The sequence below is a fragment of the Pelophylax lessonae genome (assembly GCF_965119305.1).
Source record: "Pelophylax lessonae genome assembly, chromosome: 1".
NCBI classification, from domain to species: Eukaryota; Metazoa; Chordata; class Amphibia; order Anura; family Ranidae; genus Pelophylax; species Pelophylax lessonae.
The window spans coordinates 703051285-703063456 of NC_138768.1; the positions used below are offsets into that span (position 1 = coordinate 703051285).

General features: G+C 40.1%; 1 protein-coding gene across 1 annotated transcript in view; it reads right to left on the reverse strand.

Moving 5' to 3' along the window:
• Positions 1–12172, reverse strand: part of HPGD (15-hydroxyprostaglandin dehydrogenase) — a 149005-nt gene that overhangs the window by 87050 nt on the left and 49783 nt on the right. The window contains exons 2-3 of the mRNA XM_082243422.1: positions 7667–7790; positions 5051–5157 (exon numbers count right to left, since the gene is read on the reverse strand). Of these exons, the coding sequence (XP_082099548.1) occupies positions 5051–5157; positions 7667–7790 (231 nt within the window). The remainder of the gene's footprint in view (positions 1–5050; positions 5158–7666; positions 7791–12172) is intronic.

Below are 12172 nucleotides of genomic sequence, written 5' to 3' on the forward strand. Positions count from 1 at the left end.
CACAGTAGCCAAGTGGTCAGCACTTCTGCCTGGCAGCGCTAGGGTCATTGGTTTGAATCCTAACCATGATACTACCTGCCTGGAGAGTTTGCATGTTCTCCCTGTGCCTGCATGCATTTCCTCTGGGCTCTCCCATATTCCAAAGACACACTGGTAGGTTAATTGGCCATAGTATGTGTATGAATGTGAGTTAGGGAACTTGGTTTGTACACTTCTTGAGGGCAGGGCCTGATGTGAATGTACGATATGTATGTAAAATGGTGCGTAAATAGTCAGTGGTAAATACATACTTTGTATCTCTTCAATCAGCGTCTGAAAAATGTTAGGGAAAAGTCTGCATTCACACAGTAACTTACAGCTTTGATTAATTAAAGCTGGGAATTGCCGAAGTGTAGGAGAGGGTGCAACCGGCAGGAAGTACTGTACCTTGATTAATTTTTTTTGGGTGCGTGTAGCAAGATTGAAAAAAAAAAAAAAAAAGTGGTTGCTGCCACTGTGTTATTACTCTAGCACACGGAACATGTTCACAGGACAGGAGTGTATAGGCATGACCTTATCAGTGTGTTGTTCATTGTAAATCCATGGGGTGGGGTGGGTCTTGGATAAGGATGGTTTTTATGCAGTATAGTCTGCAAAAGGTCATGAACCTGGCTGTGCTTTTTAGCTTAGGTGCCTGGCTCACAAGACTGGCCAAACAGAATCATTTGGCAGAAAAAGAATTCCAACTGTGTGTTTATCTGTTTACTTGGAACATTGCTTTAACCACTTCAATACAGGGCCCTTTCACCCCCTTCCTGCCCAGGCCAATATTCGGCTTTCAGCATTGTCACGCTTTGAATGACAACTGCGCGGACATGCTACACTGCACCATATGAAATTTTTATTATTTCTTTCACACAAATAGAGCTTTCTTTTGGTGGTATTTAATCACCACTGGGTTTTTTTTTTATTTCTTACTAAAAAAAATTAAAAAAACAGAAAATTTTGAAAAAAAAAAAAAAAAAAAAAAAAAGGTTTTCTTATTTTCTGTCAGTAAATTTTGAAAAGAAGTAATTTTTCTCCTTCACTAATGTGCGCTGATGAGGCGGCACTGATGGGCACTGATAGGCTGCATTGATGGGCACTGATGAGGTGGCACTTATGGGCACTGATGAGGAGGTACTAATATGCCGCTCTGATGGGCACTGATAGGCGGCACTGATGGGCATTGAAAGGCAGCACTGATGGGCACTGAGAGGTGGCACTGATGGGCGTCACTGATGGGCACTGACAGGCGGCACTAACGGACACTGATGGGCAGCACAGATGAGCAGGCACTGATGGGCACTGACTGGCAGCACTATGGGCACTGATTGTGGGCACTGTTTTTTTTAATTTACTGTAATCAGGGCACTGATGATCAGTGCCCTGATTACCTGTCCTAGACTCCCCTTTAAGGAGGAGCCGCTGATCGGCTCTCCTCGCCACACACTCTGACAGTGTGAGGCGAGGAGAGCCGGTGTTCTATCAGATTTTCCTACCCTGTCAGATTTCCCTACCTACGTCATTTCCGGATGAGATCAGCTGTGGATTCGTCATGCAGCAGCTTGTAGCCAGGTCACACGTCCTATTGGGCATGCGTAGAATAGGTAGGGAATTTTGATAACATCGTAAGGGGGCAGGCAAAAGTCCTACTGCGCATGTGTACCAACGTGTCGGGCAGCGGGATCTCTTATAACAAACATGTATCCGATCTACGTGGCCCACACTGCGCCTAGCCGACACTGCACCGACCTAACAATCCGATCTCCATCCCCAACACTGCGTCGACCCGACAATGAGACAGTGGCCGTGCGCGTATGGGTAGAGAATAGGATTGTCCCATTGTCGCCTCGTCGCAGTGTGTGCCGTGGAGATCGGATGTATGTTTGTTATAAGAGATGCCGCTGCCTGATCCGTTGGTGCGCATGCACAGTAGGACTTTTGCCTCACCCCCTTACGATGCTATCAAAATTCCCTACCTATTCCGCGCATGCGCAGTAGGACGTGTGATGCGGCTACAGCTGGTGCATGACGAACCCGCACCGAAAATTACGTAGGTAGGGAAATCTGATGGGGTATGGTCTTCTGACAGAACACCGGTAAACGGCACTTCCTCATTTACATGTGACCAGCTGTGATTGGACACAGCCGATCACATGGGTAAAGAGCCAAGTCATAGCAAGATTGGGGTCACGTTGTGTCCCCGCAGGCACGCGAGAGCAGCCGTTCTGGGGTGCCGTTATGTGCCGTTATAGGATGGCGTCCCAGAACAAGAGTCACACCACTCCACCGTCATTTGACAGGTAGTGGTGGCAAGTGATTAAACAAAGCTTCACAGTATGAAAAAATATATGAGATTTCATCCAACTCTGAAATGTAAGAGTAGGATACCTTCTCCAGTGAAACAATTCTGTTTATGGTGCTTACTTTTTCCTACTGATGGATCTTACCATTTACCAGCTAAATCTGGAAGTAATGCTACTATGTATTTACAATTTTTCATTTAAAAAAAAAAAATAGATTATTTTATTTTATTTACAGAAAGACTTGAAAATAAAATCCTCACAAGAATTCCACTCAGATTTATTAGAGGCATTTTCCTAAAACGTGAAGATAGACAAAGTGAAATATTTACATTGTAGAGTTCCCTTTTTTCCCACGCCTATCTAACAATTATATTTAAAAACTATTTAAGTATAAAATGCAATAATACATTTTTCAAACAAACAAAGCCCTTTTAGCTGCCTTGCTCCCAGGTTTACTTCTTTTTTTACTCTGAAACAAAAATCCAATTTTAGGCTTCTATAAAACACTTACTTGTCACCTGAGATGATAGAACACAATAAGCATGAAATAAACAATATAATAAAGATTATAATGATAAATACATTTGCTCCTTTCTGTACACAGTTCTGTGCTAGCTATATCTGAAGAAAAGATTATAGTGCAGAATGTTGTTTTTTATGTTAATGCTTAAGAAGGGCGTCTCCTTATTGCCAATTATCTTTCTATGCCTTTTTTCCTAGGTATGCCCTTGTGAGCATTTCATCCTGTATGTACCCTGTGCACCACCCTACCAACTGTCCTAATTAGTCCCAACTGGGGACTAACCACAGTAAGCTGTAGATGCTACTCACTTACTTGAGGTCTTGTTATGGCAGGATCATTTTATGTGGCATGTGTTTGGACAATTTTTGATCCTTAGCATCAACACTAGAGGAAAACTTAGATGTTATGTGAAGATAGTGGAAGTATCTTCATCAATAAGCCTCAGCTGCTGTTTAGGCTGATCTGTATCCTTTTCGATGATGCTTGTATATAAAGTAGGATGACCTGTTAGAAATGTGTTGGTTAGGCTTGTGCTTGGATGCTGAATGACATTGGTCATGATAGGATAAATATGATGCTCTTCATTTTGAAGTAATATGGAAAAAAAAAGGCTATAGCTGAAGTGGCGCAGTCAAACTATGAACCTACCAAAAGTATTGTCGAAGTGTAAAGTCTTGTGTATGTAACAAAAATGAGGGGGTGGAGGCAGCAACACTATTGGTGTAAGTGGGATGAATTGTGCCCCATCATTGATGTCATTGGGCACCATCATTGGGGTCATTGAAAGGAGCTGTTCCATCGTTGATGTAATTGGGCCCCATTGCTGGTGTTATTGGGAGGAATTGTGCTCCCATTGCTAGTTTCAGTGGGAGGAATTTTGCCTCATTGTTGCTGTCATTGAGAGGAAATTTGCCCCCTTCATTGATGTCAGTTTTTTTTTTGGGGGGGGGGTATATGCCCCATTTCTGTGGCCAGATAAAAGCAAGCAAAGGGCCGCATCTGGCCCCCAGGCCGCAGTTTGTAGACCCTTGTTTTAAGGGACAGAGAGCTTCAAGGACGCCTAATTATATGTTACGATATGTGGATGACAGTACTCACCTGCATAAAATTACAAATCATTATTTTAGGAGTGATTGACCACACAAAGCACTTTGCTGCATCAGATATTTATGACAGAAAATGCTGGTGATTGGTTAGCAACTCTTCTAAGAACTAGGACTGTCATAAATCCAAACTTCTGTACCTGGACTTTGACCAATTTACCAGTGTCATGTAATATCACAATTAATGTTTATCCATATTATTATTTATTATTATTTCAAGTACTTATATAGCGCTGTCAATTTACGCAGCACTTTACATATTCATTACACATTCACATCAGTCCATGCCCTCAAGGAGCGTACAATCTTAGGTCCCCAACTCACATTCATTCATACATAGTAGGGCCAATTTTATACAGGATCCAATTAACCTACCATCATGTTTTTGGAGTGTAGGAGGAAACCGGAGTACCCGGAGGAAACCCACGCAGGCATAGGGAGAACATGCAAACTCCAGGCAGGTAGTGTCGTGGTTGGGATTCGAACCAGTGACCCTCTTGCTGCTAGGTGAAAGTGCTAACCACTACACCACTGTGCTGCCATATGACTTTAATCAAATACCCCTGGTAAATAACAGTCATATATAAGTATCTCATTTACTCCCAAAAGTCTATTGTACCCATACCTTCTAAAGAAGTGTTTCCTGGGGAATCATTTATTTATGTTTAAAGCAGGTAATTCTAACCAAATTCGCTTTATTGCAAAGATTTAGGCAGGGTTCACACTGAATTCAGACGCGGCTTACAACAGGGGTCTGGTGCATCCCTGATCTCCGTTTCAGGGACAAATCAGGCCCAAATTATTGCCTGCATTCGGACCTGAAATGGAGCCAAAAGGTGCACAGGACCCTTGTGCAATCCGCTCTACAGCCGCCCAGGAGATGTGTGAACCAGCTCCTTTGAGAGCCAGTCAGTCTCCTGTCATGCGAATTTGCATAAGGGTGAACCCAGCCTTAAAGTAGCACTGAGTTTAATAAACTAGTATATGATCACTTTAAAATAATGCAAGTTTGTATATTTTAAAAATAAAGTGCCACTCTTTAAATGAAAATCAATTTAGATATTGATCCAACAAATATACGTGGGTATGCAACTTACCAGATTAACTTCAATAGTTTTCTCCCAATCTTTCTCATTATTAACGCCTGCATTATTTACCAATATGTCTAGCCTTCCAAAATGTTCCACTGTTCTCTGAAAGGCATCTAAAATAAGAAAAGAAAACAGTGAATATCAAAATGTACATAAAATATAAAAATGACTAAAAAGCAATTGAAAAATTCTACACTCTAAAATCTCTTTATATACTGTAAGTATATCTCAGGTATGTCTATATTGCAGATCCACAAATCAAAATGGATAACTGAACATGTGATGACAAACTGTATAAGAAGAAATTGTATTGTGTTGTGTTGTGTATTTAACCAGTTCCTGCCTAGCCTATAACAAAATGACGGCTGGGAGGGCCTTTCATCAATCCGGGTGGATGTCAGATGGCGTCCACCCAGGCTGCACTGCGGCAGGATCTGTCACCTGCTCTGTCCACTGGACACAGCTGATGACTGATCAGTGTACCGGCTTGCTGCCGGTACCATGTGAGCATTGTGACCAATCACAGCAGGTCACCAAGACAAGTGTGTCTTGCCTAAAGTCAAACATGGTAGGGGGAGTGTCATGGTCTGGGGCTGCATGAGTGCTGCCGTCACTGGGGAGCTACAGTTCATCGAGGGAACCATGAATGCCAACATGTACTTTGACATACTGAAGCACAGAATGATCCCCTCCCTTCAGAGACTGGGCCGCAGGGCAGTATTCCAACATGATAACCCCAAATACACCTCCAAGACGACTTTGCTAAAGAAGCTAAGGGTAAAGGTGATAGATTGGCCAAGAATTTCTTCAGACCTAAACCCTATTGAGCATCTGTGAGGCATCCTCAAATAGAAGGTAGACGAGCACAAGGTCTCCAACATCCACCAGCTCTGTGATGTCATCATGGACGAGTGGAAGAGGACTCCAGTGGCAACCTGTGAAGCTCTTGTGAACGCCATGCCCAAGAGGGTTAAGGCAGTGCTGGAAAATAATGATGGCAACACAAAATATTGACACTTTGGGCCCAAGTTGGACGTTTTAACTTAGGGGTGTACTTACTTGTGTTTCCAGCCATTTAGACATTAAAGGCTGTGTGTTGAGTTATTTTGAGGGGACAGCAAATTTACACTGTTATATAAGCTGTGCGCTCACTACTTTACATTGTAGCAAAGTGTCATTTCTTCAGTGTTGTCACATAAAAAGATATAATAGAATATTTACAAAAATTTGAGGGGTGTACTCACGTTCGTGAGATACTGTATATTGTTTAAAGATGCACTTATCCTTTAAAAAAAATAAAGTTGTGAACTACAGTTCTAGGTGAAATCGACAGGATGTACTCACCAATTTTAGCAAAGTATTTGCTCTTCATTTGACAGAATTTTGCCCTAGGGGACTCCAATGTTCCATACCATGAACCCTAATTACTTAATCTGTTCAGGAGATTTTGCAGTTAAAAAATGTTCTCTTGTATGAATGAAGTATTTAAGAATGAAGAATCTGGAACTGAAATGTAAAAATTTTCCATAATTCCACATTCATTTTGCTATAAAGAATCTTAGAGATTCATACTGGGCTGAAGGTTCCAAGGTGAACACTTACCTTTATATATATATATATATATATATATATATATATATATATATATATATATATATATATATATATATATATATATATATATATATATGATAGGGTTTTTCCAAAAACCAGGAGGTTTTGGGAAAAATAGAAGATATCTGAGGAATGACTAATTTTTAACCTTAACCTTCCTTTCACCACTTAAATGATAAGCGAAAGGGCATGTGGCTGATAATAAAGGGTATGACACCATATCTCAACATAGCAGGACACCTGCGGGTCACATGACCCCCTTCTTACAAGTGTTCCTTTGATCAGTCAGCCTAAACAAACCTTATCTTTGTGCTTTAGAGAAGAAATTAAATTAGCTAAAATGTTGAAATATTAAAATGTTAAGGTTTGGTTAGACATTGGCAAGGTCATTAATCAGTGCCTAAGGCAGGAACATTTTAAGGGGAAAACAGATGTCTTTGTTTCATTGTGGTGTAACATTTCTTTCTTATGTAAACTTTGAAGCTACAGTGAAAAAGAGATTAGCGTTTAGTTAAAAATGGGAAAATGTCCCCAGGCATGAATGCAGCAAGCAAGACTGCCTTAGTGACACCATGTCATTATATGAAACAGATGTATTCTGAAATTAGCTATACTGAGGCTCTCCTCATTTTAGTGCAGTTGCTAAGAAGCTTCAAACCTCTTAAGAGCATGGGCATGATTCCTACTAGAGTGCCCGCAGCCTTTGTTTTTATACCTCGGATGTGTGGATATACAGTATTTAAATAATTTGGTTATCAGAGTGCTTTAGAAAGTATTCGAATGTTAAGAATTTGAACTCTGAGCATTTTTACTAAAAAGGCTAAGGTATACCCTTTACTATTACTATTTCTATATTTGTAACTTTTCTTCAAATTACATTTTCAATTTAAATATTGTTGCATTGTTTGTCAAGTGATTTTTTTTTTATAGCTAAACAGAGAACACTGCACTGCCATGAAAAAGGCAGTTACAATACATAGCCAATCACATTCCTTCCTCAATTAGTACCTCTTAGCTGTTCCTGGTCTGTGACATCACACTGGATAAACATTGTCCTGTGACTTCCAAACTGCTCATCCAAAGAAGCTTTGCACTCTTCACCAGCTATGCGATTCAGGTCGACCATTACAAGCTGTATAACGAGAGGATCACATTAAAATTATTTTCACTAACACTTAATAGACTGCAAAAGAACATCTGAAAAAAAATCTAAAAAATTCTTTTCATCTGCATCACTTTTTTTTATCTTTTTATACTTTTACAGTCATGGCCAAAAATGATGGCACCCCCCGCTTTTCTGTCAGATAATGCACCACTTTGCCCAGAAAATTGTTGCAATTACAAATGTTAAGGCACTCTCATGTTTATGTCTTTTATTTGTATTGGTATGACACAAAAAAGTAGAGAAACAAAAAGACAAATCTTACACATTCCACGCAAAACTCCAAAAATGGACTGGACAAAATGATTGACACCTTCTCAAAATTGTATGAAATAGTTGCATTCTAAGTTTGTGATGCTCCTGTAATTTGTAATTAAACTCTCCTGTATCAATTAGCAGATGCTGATATTAGAAATCACACCAGCAGTTAACATGGTAAAAAACTGACTCAATCTTTCTGTCGTGTGTCTCTGTGTGCCGCACGGAGCATGGAGAAGAGAAAAAAAAGCAAAGAATTATCTAAGGGTTTGAGAGCAAAAAAATGTGAAAAGGTATGGACAGTATCAAGGTTACAAGCCCATCTCCAGAAATCTTAATATTCCTTTGTCCACTGTGTGCAGAATTGTCAAGACATTTACAGCCCATGGCACTGTAGCTAATCTCCCTGGACATGGACAAAAGAGAAAAAATTATCAACGAAGGATTGTTTGAATGGTGAATAAAGAACCTCAATAAACTTCTAGACAAATTCGAGCTGACCTTCAGGGACAGAGTACAATTGTGTTAGCTCGCACTAAACGTTGCAATCTGAATGAAAAAGGATGTTATGGTAAGAGACTTAGGAGGACCCTACTGTCGAAACAGAAACATAAAAAAGCTAGACTGGAGTTTGCCAAAACTTACCTGAGGAAGCCAAAATTTTTTTAGGAGAATGTGCTGTGGACAGACAAAACAAAAATACAGCTTTTTGGCAAAGCCCATCCTTCTACTGTTTTTAGAAAAATAAATAACACCTGTAAACAAAAGACTTTAGTCCTTACATTCAAAAAAGTGGGAGGTTTCTATGATATTTTGGGGTTGTTTTGCTGCTTTAGGCACTGGATGTCTTGACTGTGTGCATGACATTATGTAATCTGAAGACTACCAAAAGAATTTTGGGGTGCAATGTAGGGCCCAACAAACTGATGATGTCATGTGACGTCAGAAGGGGGCGGTGCCACCAGGTGACGTAACCGGATGGCCCCGCTCCTTGCCTATAAAACATGGGTGTCCAACCTTTTGGCTTCTCTGGGCCACATTGAGTGTATAGAAATTTTCTCGGGCCGCATATAAAATATATACTATAGTTAAGATATACAAGTAATAAAATGCCGCTGCACCCTTCCCACGCCGCCACGCCCCTGCACTAATTTAACACAACTAGAGGATGATCAAATGAAATGGAATCAGTATACAGAGGTTTACTTCTTGTGAGTGATAATTAAGGAACACTAACCACCATGACCACTTGAGTGATTTAAAGTGGTCATGGTGGTAGGAGTCAGAAACACTGCACATGCTCCCCCCCCCCTCCCCTCTGAGGCAGCCTACCGTTAGTTGGCAGCTGCTGTGTCCATGCCCCCGACCTGACTTCCTTCCTCCCCAGCAGAAAAAAAAATGGTCAGGGGGCAGTGGGCCGCATTGCCTGGGGTTCCGGGCCGCATGCGGCCCTCGGGCCGCAGGTTGGACATGCCTGCTATAAAACAACTGTCAAAGCTGAAGCGTGGCATATGGAGGTTAGCCTCAAAAGAGCTATTTTTTTCATGTTTTTTTATCTGTATTGCCAGGAGCCGACAATATATTACAGCCGTCAGCAAGTTTAAATGACATTTTTTCCATTAGAAATGTCATTATTGCTGCAGCAAGATCCATACATTGTACAAATGCGCCACTTTGAAGGCACATTAAGGGGGCCCTTAGGCATGATATATAAAATTTTTCATTTTTATTGTTTCACTTTAATAATTATTAAAATCACTGCTCTTGTAAAAACAACATTTTTTTTTTTTGCATTGATACATGTCTCCCAGGGCATTACCCGGGTCCCCATACACTTTTATGGCAATAACTTGCATATAAGCCTTTAAAATGAGGACTTTTGATTTTTTCATGCTCCTGTCCCATAGACTAAGTTTGCATGTTCGCTAGAATTGTTTCCCTGTTCGAGATGTTCTAGTGCAAACCGAACAGGGGGGAGTTTGGCCCATCACTACTAATGGTATAATGCAGAATCACTGATGATACAGCTTGGTATACTTACATCAGTGGATGCTACATAATAGTAAAATTAGAAATTTAGGAATTACTGGAAAGCTACACAGATGAGTAGGCAGAATCTCTAATTTGCAAAACAACAAGGAATTGAACAGCTACTACATAAGCTCAACACACACTAGACTAAGAGGATGCTGAAGATATTTTATTGTACACCGAGGGACAGATATAGGCTAATTATTCTTTTTTTTTTGCACGTTTCCATGCATTTCTTCCCCACAGCTGTCACTATAAGCCCCATTTTCTGTTCTAAGATGCCCCTGTACAGCCATTCAAAAGCGGATTTGCTGCATGGCGCCTGCAGTGAGGACATGTGCAACACCCCATGCTTTTTGGCATATTTCGCTTTAATCCAAGAATATGATGTTTTAATTTAATTAGGTTATATTATTTTGCATGGATGCAAGCTGTTTATAACTGGTTCATCAGTCTGGATCACAGTGCTTATTTGGCTTTACAGCAATACCAGACAGGGGTTACATGCTTGGAAGAGATCCACTATCACACCTGCTGTTACTTAAAAATATTGTTGCTAGGAATTTACGCATGCCGACAAGTGGACATAATTCTTCCAGTTAATGAAAATAACTTGCCTAGAAGCTGGATTCCTGGGCATCAACACAATTCTGTGTCTATTATTAGTAGCCATAAAATATGTTGCTTATATAACTGATTTGAAGTCTTAAAAACACATGCAATGGGCACTAAAATGAATGCCAAAAAAAAAAAAGCTAAAAAGAAGAAACACAATACTTCCCCAGAGCTGTCTGCAAGAGTTACAGAAAGGCCAAGGTATATGGCTAAATTATTAGACGCTACACCTAAGTTAACAAACATTTAGGAACCATGGGTCGCTGTAATTTCCACTGCCATTTACTAGATCCTTAAATATATGGGATACCTCCTATTATTAGGAGTTTGATCCTGTCCTTGACCTTGGGGTGCCCACCTAACCCTTTCCTTCCCCTGGCCCCGCTTCTCCAATCTTTTTGTTTCTGATAGTTGCTACCTTCCTAATATGCAACATTTAATGGAACCACATTACTGTTATATTCTGTTCTAATGCAGTGCTCTTATCGTGAATACTACTGGCAAAATGTTACCACTTTTTGTAACCACCTTTTTACTGTTGTAACTCTTGAAAATTATTATTCAATAAAATTACTGAATGATAGAAAAGCCAAATTATTTAATGGATGGTTCATTTGGATTCTGTTAATCAATTACTGAGCATACAGGGTCTTTTAACCACTTGCTGACTGCCCGCCACATTTGTACGGCGGCAGTCTGGAGCTCACAGGCAAAGTGCCGTACATGTATGGTGCTAGCCTGGGAGGAGCTAGGGGGAGATTGCGTGCCTCCGGAGGCGCACTCCCACCCCCGCTCGTCGACTGGGGAGTCAGTGCATGTGACCACCAGGCACTCGTGATCTCCCGCTGCAGTGAGAGAAGGACAGCCGTCTGTCATTCTCACTAAAGTAATCACAGAGGCTATGCGATCCTGCTATGTAGGATCACATGACTGATTGCATCACATGCTACACCCCTCCGCAGTTAGAATCACGCCCCTAGGGACACACACGCTTAACCCCTTGATTACCAGTAAAGTTAACCCCTTCCCTGCAAGTGTAATTTTTACAGTAACAGTGCATATTTATAGCACTGATTACTGTAGTAATGTCACTGGTACCCCCAAAAGTGTCAAAAATGTCAGTCAGGGGTCAGATCTGTCCGCTGCAATGTCTGTCCCGCAAAAAAAAAAAAAAATATATATATATATATATATATATATATATATATATATATATATATATATATATATATATATATATATATATATATATCGCAGATCGCCACTATTACTAGTTAAAAAAAAAAAAAAATGAAAATGACATAATCTTTTCCATAGTTAGTAAACACAATAACTTTTGCACAAACCAATCAAAATATGCTTATTGCGATTTTTTTTACCAAAAATATGTAGCAGAAAACAAATTGGCCTAAAATGTTTAAAAAATTAGAATTTTACTTATTTTTTTG